This window comes from Vanessa atalanta, chromosome 26 (genome assembly GCF_905147765.1).
Source record: "Vanessa atalanta chromosome 26, ilVanAtal1.2, whole genome shotgun sequence".
Taxonomy (NCBI): Eukaryota; Metazoa; Arthropoda; class Insecta; order Lepidoptera; family Nymphalidae; genus Vanessa; species Vanessa atalanta.
This window is the reverse complement of record NC_061896.1, coordinates 1,668,447-1,684,836: the sequence shown is the minus strand read 5'-3', so window position 1 is coordinate 1,684,836 and position 16,390 is coordinate 1,668,447. Positions and strand designations below refer to the sequence as shown.

The following is a 16,390-nucleotide window of genomic DNA, read 5'->3' as shown; positions in this document are numbered from 1 at the left end:
AATAAGCGCACAATCACATAGAATGTAATCTTGGCTGATAGCGCTGAGCTGTTAAATGTTGGACGTTACAATTTTCACAAAATAAATATTCTAATACGTATTGAACATTATTACATTTTAAATGCCGCATCGTTTTCAGTGTTTAGTTCTCGTCTAGACTTGCGATTCTATTACATGAAATTATACATTTTTACGTAACATTGTAGACATATAATTAGCTTTCAGCTCGGATATTTTGTGTTAATTAAGAGTGATTCTAATGGGCGCTACCTAATATAAGTGTTTTTAATTTTATTCTGACAGTCTTAGTTTTTGTCTATAAACGGAATAGAACCCGCATTTGCGAATTTCGTAGTAGAAGCCATAGGATCACGCGGCGTGATAATTAGCGATTATAAAAAAAAAAACATTAATTGTCACGATTTAAAATAAATGTTATCTAAGTAAGGTTTTTTTTTTAATATGTTATAAAAAAAAAACGAGAGCAAACGAGAGCAAACCCATGGACATCTGCAACACCGGGGGACTTGCAGGTACGTTGCCGTCCTTTAAGGATTGAGTACGCTATTTTCTTGAAGGCGATAGCTGGTTCCATAGAGTGGGATATGGAATACTGGAATACAACAAGACGTTATATTGCTATTTAGGGGTTAACCGATGCAGTGCTGACCTTGGGGTACAACGATTGATAAAGGGCCGTCAAAATGCTAATGATAATTAAAAGAGAGAAAACCACACGACTACATGGCGGGGACTGCAATGATCAGGGTCTAGCGAATTTAATTTAATTTATTTATTTATTTAATATGGAACTCCAACACAGGTACATATGTAATACAAAAAATACAAGTTTAGACAATAAAATATTAAATGTACCTCCAATTATAGGAGAACACAACATGCACTTATAAAGTATTGAACTCTAAAACAAAACTTAAGAAATAAAAATAAAAGAAAAAAAAGAAAAGCTAAAACTAATAATTACAAAACAATTAATATAAGGTTTCCGGGGAAGAACAAGAACTATCGGCATAGTTTGCAAAGTTAGCAGAGGGTAGCGGCATTGAGCTGGTCACGTATGTCAAAAGACTTCACGAATGGTGGAACAGAGAAAACCAAGATTGCGGATCGGCAAATGCAACTTAGGGCGCTCTCTAGGCAAATGTACAGATGACCTGAATCTTAGGCATAGTCCTTGGGCTAGTATCTTAAATTCCAAATATGGACATTTTTATGACAAATACCCGACCAGCCCCAAAAACGCGAGCGAAGCCGCAGGCTACAACTAGTTATCTATATATGACTTATACAAAGACCAGATGATGAGTCTATTGCCGAATGACCTATTCAAGGTTACCATCAGGATGTTTCTTCTTCGACATATTGGTCAAGAATTAAGATCTCGAAACGCCGAATACGACGTTTGTTTTTACCGTTGTTTTTAATAATTCAGTGTATTTGATTCACACTGTATTAAACCTTATACTTATTCACATTTTATTTATTAATAAAATTTCATAAAGTAGACACTAACTTGCATGGGATATTTGATCAACGAGCAAAAAAAATCCGCAAAAACGTATTTGTTAAAAAAAATATAGTGTCAATTATTGTAATCAGTATATATTATAAGTTTAAAAATGATTATTTATTAACGAAAGTTGAAAATAATTAGAAATTTATTCAAAAATCCATAAATAAAAATGCATTTATTTAAATGTTTGTCACGTGACACAGAACGCTACTGATTGGTCGGGCTTATAATGACGTCACATGCTCGTTAACCTCGTTTACCTACTGTATTTGGATTATATGTAATAGACATAGTTTACAATACAGGCAAGTGACGTCACCGACCCCATTGCAGCGCCATATTGTCAAAGTAGCGTTTTCGCGGGCTATTTAAGTATAGAATTTTTAATTTGATATTTTTCAGCGAATATGTACTAGAATTAAAAAAAAAACAACTTTTACTGGGTTCCTTGACCTCTAAATAATATAAAATGTTAAATACTATTATAGTATGGGTAGGATTTCGTGGTTAAACAAAAAAAATATTTTAAGAAGAATGAAATTCATGTCCATTGCAAGTATCTACATCAGTATTTTAGAATAAAGAGTAACTACTTCTGAATGTCATCCAATTCTATAACTTTAGAGAATATTTAACCACACGACTCCTATCCGACTTATGGTTTCTTCACGAACTTTTACATACACACCACCTAAGACTAAACGAATATACATATTAAGTACATTGCTTCTTGGGTTTGACCTTAAATTTTCGGTTTCGATCGCGTTTAAGAACAGGTCAAGTGTTAGGTACCCTATGTCCAGTGGCGTAGCTATCGTAGGGCCAGGTGGTGCAGTGCATCAGGGCCCGGGGCTAAAGGGGCCTCTAACCTAAGCTCTGAGAAGAGCGGGTCTGCCAACTCGCCAGCTCCTAAGGATAGAAAACCTCGACCCTAATCACAAGTTTTTTTTTATTTTTGTATCTATAATTTTGAAGGGCAATATAAGTTAAAAAGATGGTGGAAAGAGGGGGTGAGGGCCCGATTCTTTTCCTATGCACCGGGGCCCTTGCCAACCTAGCGGCGCCACTGCCTATGTCCCTTAACCCCTGATTCTAAGTCCACAAAATTTATGATAATCGGTTGAATAGACAATAAACAAACTTACTTTCGTATTTAAAATTAGTTAACATTCAGTATCAAACATACGGACACATGATAACAGCTGGCGAGTCACCTCTATATAGCTATATTATCATGTATATAGCAGTAAATATGTCACCAATTGAGTTGAAGAGACGGAGTCATTATCTTAAAAAAATTCTGCAGACTAACGTCTGATCTGACCGGTTAGCATTTCTTAAGCTTGTTTGAATTAGTGCGGAAGGAAATCACTCTGACATAACGTTTAATTTTATCACTCACTAAATTGACGAAGACAAGAATAGGGTTACGATTTCAGCAGACTATGTCTGTATGTATGTTAATCTATTCCAACACATCTTCTAAAGTTCCAATTATACGTAATGTTATATAATGTTAGAAATGTCTTGTTCATCTGCTGGTTTAAGGCTATTTGACGATTAAATTAAATATGGCGCTTACTAGATGACATTGACAGTTATTATGTCCCTTGTGCCTGTAGTCACATTGGCTCACTTATCCTTGAAACGGGAATTCAACAATCCAAAGTATTGATACTTGGTGGTATGTGAGTTGTACTTACCCAGACTTGCACAAAGCCCTACCACCGAGTAAACATAATAACAACAATTTGCCTTTACGTTTTTTTTTTTAATTTGCCGAGAAACATTTTGAACCGTATAAAATTATACATGTCCCCCAAAAAAGAGTTACTGACTGTATTCAATCGAGTAACAGAAACATTTTAAAAAATACTATGTATGAAAGAAATTAAAAAGTTGTTCATTAGATTTTAATGTTGTCTTGAGTCTGGGTGTTTGTGGTACCGTCGTTACTTCTGATATTCCTTAACACAAGTGCTTCAGCAACTTACACTGGGATCAGAGTAATGTATGTGGTGTTGTCCAAAATTTATTTATAAAAAAAAATGAAAGGGATTGTTAAGCAGATTTCAAATATAAGTGTACTTTATATTTTTATACCAGCTCTTGCTGGCTACTTTGTTAAATGCAAGATGGCATGCGACCATGGCCATCTGTGTAATATTTTGAAATAAAGAAGTTTTCTTCTTATTAGATAATAAATAATTTAAAAATAATCTAAAGACAACTAAGTATAAAAGATGCCTTTTCTAACCTAGTCCCATGAAATTTCTTCCAGCACATAACAGAAAAAGTAATTTAAAACCGTAATATATCGTTCTAATAATCACTAAAACACAAACGCCACAACCCCAACGAAAGCCATTTTATTAAACATCCTTTTATCCAATAAATATGGATAAAAGAATGGACCTGAGGAGCAGCGAAGGCAAATAGCTTTTTTTAAAGTCAAGTAAAGAAACTCGAAGGTCATTTTCAATTTCATTATATGAAAAAAAGGTTAAGAATTCTTTCACTAATGGTACCAAAATAGTTGACAATTTTTCTGTTTATTGCTTATTAACTGCTTACAATTCTTCGCAATCGCTATTTCATCGACAAAAATCAAAAAAGAGACTTTCAAGCCCATAAAAGCACTTTTGAATCGTTATATTAGTGTTTAATTAAATGTAAAGGCACACCGATTCGGAAAGTAGATGCTACCGAGAAGAACCGGCCAAAAAACTCCGATTACAATTACAGAGTAGGTCAGTTGACTACAAATAAATTTATATCCTGCCTAGAAATCAATATCTTTAATACAATCTTGTATTTAATAATATACTATATTTATCAATGGTTTTTTTTGGCATGAGCTTCAAATTTTTTATAGACCAAGTTAAAATAATTCAACTAATTTAGCATTAAAACGTTTGAAACTTAGTTTAATGCTTCAATCTATACATATAATAAGTTTGGAGTGTCTGTTTGTAATATTAAAATAACCCATTTTTACTTAATGCATATGTATAAATATTATGGTATATATACGGTATTTTGGTATATATACGGTAGGTATTTATTTATGATTTTGTCAAAGTTTTTGTTATAAGTCAACCGAGGCTGTACTCTATTTAAAATAATTACCGTAGCGTAACGTACGAACGCCAAGAACGTATTTTAATATAGAATTCACGACGTCTGCAACGTAAGCCAGAAGTTTTCGAAATTTAAATTATACTTTATTTTTCTTCTTAATCGGACAGAGACGAAGTGAGGTTAATTATCTACTTTATGGTCGTCTCTATTCATAGACTATTCACTTAGAAATTGAATTTTATATACATTTTTACAGGACTAAATATTACTAATTATTTTCAAAAAGGGTACCAAATTATTTAGCCATATCAAATTTGTTTACCGTAGCGAATTTGCACTTTACCAAGTAATAATAAAGGCTATGTTAAATTTTTATGCTATCTGTACAAAAGTCGATTGTCCGAGTGGCTAGTTTAATTGTGTAATACAGCAATTTTGTTGAAATTGCAAATAAAATAATTTATATTTATCAACTATAGCCTATTTTGTTAACCTAGTAACAGAGAAATAGAAGCAGTAAGACGTCTTGAAAACTTATTTCGTCTTACAGATTTTTCTTATATTCATAATTTATAGAAGGTTTAAAGATAATTGCCAATATTTAAACTTTAATTATCTTTAAACCTTCTATAGAAACATTGGAACCTATATTATTTGCCGGCATTTTTATCATCAATTTTCATCATAGTCCCAAACCTTCTTAGCCTATTGGTAAATCCGGCAATGAGTATCACAAATGCTATGTCCTTTATACTTGTAACATATAGACTGGCCGCACATCCCGAAGTACTGGGTTCAAACCCCAGATCAGGCCGATAAAATATTAGGTTTTCCTATCCAAAAATTCTCAGTAACCGCCCGGACTCTGGAAGTTAGAAGTGTGTACAGTCCTATACCTCGGAAAGCACGTAAAACGTCCTGCGTCTGAACTCTTTCCTTCTAGAGAACATTCTCTATTACCTCAAGGAAAGAGTGCACACCTGTGCTGGCACCACACACTTCTGCACTATAATATGGCCCTGCGTAGTTGGCTGGTCTGCCTTATGATAGACAGCAGTGCCCGAAATTGGTCAGGACGACATAATTACTGGTTCGATCACCATTCAGATCATAAAACCAACCAACGAGAGTCAATCATAGAGCTCACACAATTTAAAATGACAAAACTCAAACTAAACCTAACACAAGCGACCGTAAAATGGGGCAAAGTATCACTGTACTCATTGAACGAAAAGGTTTCGAGGACTTTTTGAGGCTCACACTATTCATCATATTTTTTAGCAAATCTTCGCACAAAACCATTTAACTATCGAACAATACAATTAAATTAAATGAGACCTGTTAATTTGGCCCCATATTTTTTTTCCGATATAAACAATTTTACATATCAGAACGATTTTTATTCCAAGTGACTGTTTTCGGAGCTGCAAAGCTCATGTAACGCACAGCGCAATACAATATGTATTCCCAAAAAGTAACTGTGAATTCGCTACTGACCAGTGCCTTTTACAACATACGAGTTCGTACGTACCGCAAATATATAACAAAATTATGCTGTTCTGCAATTAAAATTCTTCTAAAGGGTCCAATTCTACTATTTCTTACGGTTTCAATAACTACTCCTCAAAGGGAGAGGAGGCGTAAGTCCAGCGGTGGGACATTGACTGTTACTTTACTTTTTTTACAATAAGTTCCCGATCCAACTCAAACACAAATTCCTTTATTCAATATAGAAGCATTACACTTACTTATTGATTGTCAAATTAAACACTACCACCGAAAAAGAAAATACCCAAATTCGATCGCACCGCAACTGGATCCTGTAGAATAGTATTCAACTAAATGGCACTTCATATCCCACTCGTAAAATGTTGAAAATTGATACGATCTCTTGATAAACTCTACACGTAAAACTTTAAGTGTTATAATTGTTATGATCAATGTCGCATACCAATATATGATATTTCACGATCGCGGTCTGCGGTGAGTTTCGAGTTTATTCTAAAATGTTTTATCTCTAAAAAAATTAGTTAACAAAGACGATATAATTTATTTGTTGCAAAATATTTTATTTTATTGATATCGTCTAATTCTGGGATTAGAAGAATGAATTAAATGATAGACCTTATTATGATAATTGATATCAATGAATACTATCTTTTACTTAATACTATTTTAAAATGTCTGACTGACATACAACCTAACCTAGATAAACAGGACCGATGGTATCAACAGGATGAAACGTTTCCACAGAAATTCTTTACAAGGCATTGATGAGCACTATTTTTTCTCAAAAACACTAAGTCAGGCAATTACGATGTTTAATATATAAGCAAATCGGGCAAGCTGTGCCCTAATTCATACAGGGTTTTTGGTAAAAAAAATATAGGAACCATTCAGTCATTATCAACTATTTTGTAAGAGCAGTTCCAATTCAATAGAAGTAATAAAAAATAATATTATGAAAGTATTTAGGGTTCGTTAGTCAAATTAGTTTTGCATCTTCAATGTTATTTGTATAATTATCAATATTTAGTTATTGTTTTGGTTTAGTTACTATATACTGATTATTACTGCAGACTCCCCTGTCATAGACCCTACATAGTATATCTTTCTGGCGTACTGTCAAATATAATTTATGAAGGCGAGAGTGTGACGCCGTTATCGATCGATCTTTAGTTTTTAAAAAGAGTGTTTACTGTTGATGTCATTCTGGCTGAATATGAAATGGACAATGGTCATCGACAGATCGTCGTTAATTTTAATCTTAATCAATAAGAATAAGAAATACTTTATGATGGCATTACCAATTGACGCAACTGATACGCCGATATATATACAAGCAAAGACAATGAGATTTAGACATATACCATTTTTTAAGCGTATCATGTATTCCTTTATACGCAATGTTTTGTCCTCTAACATCATTGATTTGATGTTTATTTAAATTTAGCATATTTACTCCATTCGCTTCGTAAACACTCAACAACAAGTTAAAATGTACTGTAAAAAACTGTAAATGGCGTCATAGACACTCAAGAGTTTGTAGAAATTTTAACTTTTAAGGGGGTTAAATGTGAGAGGTCACGTTCTATGTATTTTACCCGTAAGAAGTCGGTCGGACAGGTAGTTACAACATAAAAATACTTTAATTTGACCATAGCCAACGTATTTCTTTAGATTAACAGAACGAGGGGGAAGGCATTAACAGGGCCAGGTGAGGTTAACGCCTGCCTTTATTTATTTTTAATTTATGGTTGATTTAACCTTCAAACCGCATTTCAGCTGGACAGCACAATCATTGATAAGCAGGTACTCATGAAAAGCCGTACGAAAACACCGGGTATAATAAATAATAATATAAAATACTAAATCAAATCACAGTTTGCATACGGAACACTATACTCGTGGTCGGGGACGAACTTGTCCAAAATTTTAAAAATATTCAAAACGAAAATTACCTGTTAAAGTTTTCAGCTGTATGATGAAATGTGAGAAGTGTGTGGTTTACTGGCTTCCAATCTATGACAATAATTACTTTATCAATATAAATATAATTCTACTTATAATTAAAAACAAAAAGAAAATACATAAGACTCTATTCCGACCATAAGAGAAGAAATGCCAAATAAACAACATTTGACAGCAAACTGACGCGATATTCGTCGAGAGCTTGATTAATCTATCACAATGATTGTTGTATTATAAATAAAGATATATTAATCGTAAACTCTTAGTAGTGCACAATATAGCTGAGGTTTTGGCAAATCGCATGAAATACGTAAATATGAGGTTTGTTTATCTTTATTCCTACTTCCATTGGAATGGGCTATATATTAATTAATAATGAAAAATAAATGTAATAAACCTATATTCATAGTGTAACTTATAACCTATTCCAATCGAAGAAGGAATGGAATATTAAAACCCTTGATTTACATATTCCAGTCATTCCACTAACAGTTCTTTATTAATATGTCTTAATTTATAATACAGCACCATTTCACAAAACTACTTACATATATCCACTTTAATTTCCCTTCCAAAGTTCCGATGACAACATTGTTGACGTTCACAATGCCATTTTTTGGAAAATCTATAAGGAATATTTTAAATTATTCCAGCTGATATTGCATCAATTCTATGTCAAATGTTGTGTATGAGGGTTTTGTCTCCTTTCGGTTGGAATAAGCTATAGTAATTACCTGTTCAAATTGAAGTTAAGATAGGACTTTTTTTTTTTGGATTTATATATATATATATATTAGAGAGAGAGAGAAGATATTTCTGCCACTAACACAGAGATTTCTGATATGCACAATTTGCATCAGAGAGGTACAGAAATGTGATGGTACATAGGCAAAAAACTGCATATTGATGTGAAGCATTTGCACATATGAATCTTATAGCCGGGTCTATGTTGTTCGAGAAACTTTGCGAGCTTTTATGGAAAAATCAACTAGTTGGGAGGCATTTCACAGGCTTTTGGAACGAACCATAGTGTAGCTCATGGGGTTCCTTGGTAGGCTCATGGAGGAGCAGGTAACTCGTCCGTCCTCAGAAGAGAGGAGCAACAAGCATAAGTGTATGTGTTGACTTACTATCTAATAGATAGTACTAATAGAACTTTTGCCTGTACCTAATTAAACATTAAAAAACAATGATTCTCTAGCATAAACCAATTTACTATTTATTAAAACTCAAATAGGGCTCATATTCAGTTCCTTAAACAGGACATTGGATTTTTCACTTCCTATAAATAACCCTGGAATCTTGAGTGTTAACTTTTTGTGTTAACTCTGTTATAGTGTTAACTCAATGTTTTATTTGTTTCTTGCAGTATGTCATAATTAATATGTATTTTATAAACCAAATCTTAATGTTTTCAGTTCTAGAAATAGTAAAGCATTTCTTCTCATAAAAGAAAACAAAATATTTGCAGCTTATCAACAAAAATAAAGCATAGGATTAAACTTTAAATAATGTTTAAAGTAACAAGTATATTTACAATTATGCGAAGTATAATAAATATTTTTATGACTTACATCTAGTTCAGTAATTACTCGGTCTTGATTTGGATACATTTTTAATTTGTCGCTTATTATTATTTGAATTTATATTTTACACTGATAAGTTAACTTGTACGAATTAAATGAAAAATAATACAAATAATCGAATACCTTGTTATTGACAAGTTTGATTGACTCTTAATGATGGAATTGGAATGTAATTGACAGTTGAATTTTTTTAACAAGCAACACGCTGTTGTTCTGTCCATATAACAAAGTCTATATAGGTGATTATGATGAAGTGGACATTGTACTTGAGTTAACTCAAGGATATTATACACAAAAAAAGAAGGTTAAATATGAATTAAATCAAATCATATACGATTAGTCTGGCCTATGGAGCGGGACCGGGGAAATATGCCCAGACGCCAAATTGAAATAATATGTGTTACAATTTACAAAAGATATGATTTACTAACTTCTAACAAATCGTATGAGCAAATTTGTAATATAGTAAAAATATAAACAAATTTTGTATGTTATACTGAGCTTGAATATAATATTAGGCTTGTGAGATTGTCGCTGATGTAAAAGCTTTTTCTGCTCTGGGAAGTTGTAGATTCTGAGCTGCTAATATATTATTTTCTATTACCTACTATCCTATGGAACCTATGAAAGGAGAATTATAGTTGAATATAGTAAATATTGAAATTGATTAAAGGAGAAAGTATTTTAATAGCAATATCAATGTTCATTGTTTCTTAAGTTTATTGTATTTCATTTGATAATAGATCGCATAGATACTAGGAATAGAAAGAAAGATAATTCAAAATTCTAATTCTTGACGTTAAAGATAACTTTGAAATTATTCAAATCAATTACCTACCGACTTTTTTATAAAAAAATAAAAATAATCTTAAAATTATTTTTACTCTGTAATTCTACATTCTAGTCTCAAATAGTTTTCTGTCAATTTTCGTTAGCGATTCGCAGTAAACGTGTTTTTGTGAATTTATTTTGTTTCTACATTTTCGCAATAAGCTTATTTTTAACCATAAAGTTTTATTAGCCGCCTTTATTAAGATTAATATTATTGTCAATTATTTATTTTAAACCATTAAAATGGTCGTTGTATCTTCAACATTTGCTGTACCGGCAGAGGGAGTTTTATTTCAAACACCCTCAACTAAATTACTCGTGAACGATCTGGAATTAGGCACAGCCACTTTATACATAACTGAAAAGTAAGCACTAGAACTATCTCTGTTAAATATTCATTTATCGCCATATAATACTGCGAATTTATTTCAGTAATGTGATATGGGGTGGTGGCGTTAATGCTACCGGGGGTGCAGCTCCGACGATATCGCTTCTTTATCCTAACATTTCACTCCACGCTATACAGAGAGAACCCATCCCAGCCTTATACATGGTTCTGAATCATGAGCTAAGGTGAGTAAACAAAGGAATATATTTATATCGATTAATTTTGCTTTGTTTATAATTACTCAAAGTGAAATTGTATGCTGTAATATTTTTAAAACATAAATATATTATTACGATGACTTTTGACCGGTATCTGCCGCGGCGGTTATTCTAATTGGATGTGCGCGTAAAGTGATATTGTAATGCATCAAGACCGATTTACTATTACGTTCATTCTCAAAATCTAATGAGAAAACTATCCAACAATTTTAAATACTTGTTCAAGTTTCAGACACTAGAACAAGTTTGCTTGAATTGACCCAGTATTTGAACCCAGGAACTGGAGATTTCCAGCATCATAAGTTAGGCACTAGACCAATAAGATAGCAAGAATAAAAAATATAGTAACTTACTTTTAATAAATATTTGGAAGATCGGCACTCAGTCGCACCATAATGGCTCGATTAAAATATAGCGAACAATGAAAGAAAAAGGACGAATTAAAAAAAAAACAATGTTATACAATATAACAGCTAGTTATACTAAAACAGACTTTTCCATAAAACCTTTTTATACAATATTCTGATGGCAAAAATAAATATAGACAAATCTTAGATCTATATATTCCCTGGGCGCTTTGCTGTATGTGAACGATATACAATTCTTGAATAATGGCGCAATGGTGATGGGCTACCTAACAAAGTAAACGTCACAGGTAACACAAGCTAGCTGTAAGTTCGTTAGGGGGGTAAATAGGTATATTAGTATTACCTTAAAATAGGCCATTGCTATTATTCTTAATTCTTCTTTTACAAAACTTCTCCTTTTTCATGTATATTTTTTTATATTACAACTATATTCCACACAATTGTATCCATTGATATAATTTATGATAACAAATTCAACATTATTCAAAACACAATATTTTTATAATGAAAATCATAGATTCAGATATCAATATTATATCAATTCAAGATCAAAGTTGTTTCTCTATCTTTATTCTTAACATTAAGCTGACATAGAGTTTACCTTTCTATTGTACCTTATTTTATAATAAATCCTATTTCTGTAGTATTTTTAGTTTTTGGTATAGAATGAGGCAAATTTTTATCATACTACCAATTGATCATAGGCTACCAGAACTGACACAGCAGGCTGGAGGTGACGCACAACAGAATGAACATGATGACGATGACGACTTTGATGCCGATGAACACCCCATCACACAGCTGCGGTAATTTTTTTTAATTTTACTATTTTTACTTATATTAATCGATTTATACATTTTGGTCTTACTGCCAAATGTATGGAATGTTACAAAATTCCAATTGAGTTTATCCATTCATCAGCATTTAGACATTTCACATATTTAGATATAAAGAACAAAAATAAAAACAAAGAAGATCTAATATTAATAAATATATGCTAAAGATAGTTCTTGTAATCTTGGTGATTGTTAATCAAACTGGTTTCATGCTAATTTTAGCATAAAAAAAAAACAAATTCAATCAGGTCTTTATTTAAATTTTAGATAATGAAATATAGTTCCAATTTGATTAACTATAAATTTTAGATTTAGATTCTATATCTATTTGGGTAAGAAAAAAAACAACCCATGTAAAGAATCAGGAAAAGAAACTAAGCAAAGCTAAGTAACTAAACTGCAATCTATACATATAATAGAATTGGAGTGTATATGTATGGATCCACGGTACATATACCAAAGTAATTTTTTTTTTTTTAATTTTTGTCTGCCTGTCTTTTTGTTATGGCTAGCTCTGGAACTGCTGGACTATTTTTGACGGGACATTCACTGGCAAATAGCTGATGTATTAAGGAGTAACTTAGTCTACAACAATAACTTTTTTGTTAAATTCAATATGCGCTCGAAGTAGCGGGCACAGCTAGTTAATTATGAATAGTAACTTGTAATAACTATAAGTAATACCTATAAGTTCTATCACCGTCTATATCAGATCACTTGCAGGCACCTGTCTGAACCATATTTTCGGATGTGATACCATTGTAATAATTTATTTATTTATTTATAATACAAAACTGAATACATATCATTAGAGGACATGGTTGTCCTATTTCGATGTTACAGCATGTTTAACAATATTTAAAATAAGTCTGTGTTATATATGATATCGTCCAAGTGGCTATAGTTGTTCAGGCTGCAATAAAATAAATCTACCCTGTCTATGACGTTGAGGGTACGTAACGTGCGCGTCAGTGGCGCCTCCTAATAATAGTTTGCATATTTCATCAGTTAATCTATAAAACTCATAAATGTTTGTATAAAATTTGTCAGTAACACGGTGCATCTTCTTGCATAAGTATATTGTATGTAATTTATAATGTTTGGTTTTAGGTTCATCCCCCAAAACGAATCAGATCTTAATACAATGTACTCAGCCATGAGCGAAGGGCAGGCCCTTCATCCAGATCCTGCTGATGAAGTAGACGATGATGACCCGTACATGGACGGAGAGGAATTTGATGATGGTAAATTATTATTTTATATAGTAACAGTCTCAAAATGATTCTCAACTGGACAAAGGTCTACTTTTGTGGCTTTGTGTTTATGTAGTTAAATTTCATTTTGAGATGTTTCATTTAATATTGTATTATAAAAGAGGTTAAGTTTGTATAATGAGAAGTCAGTGCTACTTTTACTTGGTGGTAGGGCTCTGTGTTATCAAGTATGGTTATGCACAAACTCATCAAATTTTACCTTCAAACAAGAATCCTTAATATTAACTAAGCACCAAGATGACCTAGTGGTTAGAACGCGTGCATCTTAACCGATGATTTCGGGTTCAAACCCAGGCAAGCACCACTGAATTTCATGTGCTCTCGTGCTCGGCGGTGAAGGAAACCTGCATGTGTCTAATTTCAACGAAATTCTGCCACATTTGTATTCCACCTACTCGCATTGGAGCAGCGTGGTGAAATATGCTCCAAAACCTTCTCAAAGGGAGAGGAGGCCTTAGCCCAGCAGTGGGAAATTTACAGGCTGCTAATGTAATGTAACTAAGAACTAAGTACTAGTACAGGGGCAAGTTTACTAAACGGAATGCGTCGTAAGCACAACCTTGACTTGCGCAGTAGTTTATTTTCATGTCTCTGGAAGAATGAAGGAGGCGGAGCCTGAGGCTGCACGCTATTGGTCGATTCTTGTCGTCTATTAGAATCTCACTTGTTATCCGGCAATTGTAATTTGGCTGAAAGTGTACGAACTTGTCCCCTGTAGCTCATATGTGCTCAAGACGAGCGGGTTATTGTATATTCTTAAAGTTGGTAGTGCATAAGCGATCCAAGGAATGGTTAATATTTCTTTTATTTGGACCATTTATCCTGAGGTGGTACCTATATCATATAAAAGCAGGAGCCCGAATTTAGTCTAGGCTCCCCCGAGGCAATAATGTCAAAATCACCATTATACAAGGGAAAAAAATTTAGGAGAATATTATTTAAAGCTTATTATTAGCGAATTTTCCGCTCGTTCGTCCCGACCGTACTGATGCTTGTGTGTGTGTGTGCGCAGGCGACGAGGAGTTCGAGGACGCGGAGGAGAGCGCGGCGCCCGACGCGGCCGAGCGCCTCGCCGCGCTGCGCCTGCAGCACAACGGCACCGGTACGTGAAGCCGCATAATCCCATTTCTGCTTTTTCCTTTACCTGTGTGGCCTCGAATTAGCCGACTAGTCCTTCAGAATATACTCTATTTCATAGTTTGTACAAAGTAATATTTTATTTATATTCCAGATTGTGAAGACGCAGAGGCCGGTGAAGAGTGATCTGTATAATTTAACTACTTGGTAATTTATTTACTCGCTAAGTATTTACAGACTCCCTGCAGAGGGACTTCCAGGTGTAATATCTTAGTTATGTTGTAATAATTTGCTATAAATGTCGATCTAGGGTTATGATTGGTGATTCGCTATAAATGTATGAGTTTATGTTTTATAAATTGTATGCCTAAAAAGTTTATCAATATTTCTTTAATGTAATTTATCGTTAGTTATGTTTATATAAATTTAATATACTATCTGTCCCTGTTATAAGCATATATGGTACAGTCAGAACATTATCCGAGTTAAAAGTAGCTAGAAGTAGTAACCGATATAGTTAATAGGCAATAATTTTAACTAATGGTGTCGGTTAGGTTAGTTTTATAACTGTGTTCTCAGTATAAGTTAATGTACTTTTACTGAGACTACTTACAACGTCATGTTATGTCTTTTTCCTATTATACCACATTATAGAAATAAAATGAATCTAACTTATAGCATTACTCAAAAGTACTCTGACAGTGTTGCCAGTCACAAATAATATTGACCGGAAAGAGTTCTGACTGTAACATTTACATATTCATTTAAGATGTTTATGTATTGAATAACTTAATGTATACACTTGGCTTATGCTAAACTAAGCACTGCCGCACCTCTATAATGGAATTATTCTTGGAATTATCTTATATTCTACTTCGAGGATTCCACAGACAATTAAAAGTATTTTTTGTTTGTGACAAAGAAATAATTAGTAATATGTTTCAATACTGTAATAATTGAGACAATACGCACATTGCATTTATGGCATTCACTAAAAAATCCTTTAAAATGGAAAAAAATTATGTTTCAACTTTTCTATCAACATCTATGAAAAATATAATATATTCGGCCATCAAAAACAAACTTAAGTAATACAAAACTTTTTGATACTATTTTAAAAATAATTTTCAAACCTTTATATAAAAATTAACTTAATATCGAAAATTCGACTTTAATTTGTGGCAATTTGGCTTTAATTAAATTTATTTTGTAATGTTTAAGTCCTAAAAAATGCTTCGATGCCATATCATATATTTAAAAATCAGGAAGCCCGCCAAAATTTGTGATGACAAGAAAGAAAATACTTTTTTAAATATGTATCTATCGTAATTTGTAACAGATTAAAAATTTATGCCTAACTTTGTGTCATGCCAAATTCAGTAATTCTTTATATAGTCGTAATAAAATGTATTATTTTTGGTAAAATGTTATTGTAGTGAATAGTTTTATAAAAACGCTTAAAATGTTATTTCATTTTTCTCTGATTCTATCTCCGACCGCTCAAAGTGTTTGTATTCAGTGTTTATAATCAGAAAATTACTCGATATCGAAATTCGAATATTAAAAGTATAATAAAAATAAATTAACTTTCATTACTTCCTCATCATTAACTAGTACTCGTTGAGACACACTGTAAACAATTTATTTGCTAATTGTGTGATATCATGAAAAAATTATAAAGCTGGTAGATGGGCGGGCAAATGGGCCACCTGGTGTAAGCGGTCAC

The 16,390-nt window shown here is 32.7% G+C and overlaps 2 protein-coding genes across 2 annotated transcripts in view; one reads left to right on the top strand and one right to left on the bottom strand.

The window, feature by feature from the left end:
* LOC125074039 overlaps positions 1–9,702 on the bottom strand; it is a 46,748-nt gene extending 37,046 nt beyond the window's left edge. The window contains exons 1-2 of the mRNA XM_047685220.1: positions 9,661–9,702; positions 8,077–8,137 (exon numbers count right to left, since the gene is read on the bottom strand). The gene's annotated coding sequence lies outside the window, so the exon portion shown is untranslated. The remainder of the gene's footprint in view (positions 1–8,076; positions 8,138–9,660) is intronic.
* Positions 9,703–10,584: 882 nt separating this feature from the next.
* Positions 10,585–16,233, top strand: LOC125073944 (methylosome subunit pICln). The gene is made up of 6 exons (XM_047685064.1): positions 10,585–10,868; positions 10,936–11,076; positions 12,182–12,283; positions 13,424–13,557; positions 14,600–14,689; positions 14,819–16,233. The coding sequence occupies exons 1-6, from the start codon at positions 10,747–10,749 to the stop codon at positions 14,848–14,850; spliced, it is 621 nt and encodes a 206-aa protein (XP_047541020.1). The 5' UTR covers positions 10,585–10,746; the 3' UTR covers positions 14,851–16,233.
* The last annotated feature ends 157 nt before the right edge of the window (positions 16,234–16,390 follow it).

Bases quoted from the DNA above. Each gene is read 5' to 3' on its own strand.
- LOC125073944 (XM_047685064.1), top strand. From the start codon at position 10,747: ATGGTCGTTGTATCTTCAACATTTGCTGTACCGGCAGAGGGAGTTTTA. The intron at 13,558-14,599 runs GTAAATTATTAT...GTGTGTGCGCAG, and splicing joins CGGAGAGGAATTTGATGATG to GCGACGAGGAGTTCGAGGAC. The intron at 14,690-14,818 runs GTACGTGAAGCC...TTTATATTCCAG, and splicing joins CCTGCAGCACAACGGCACCG to ATTGTGAAGACGCAGAGGCC.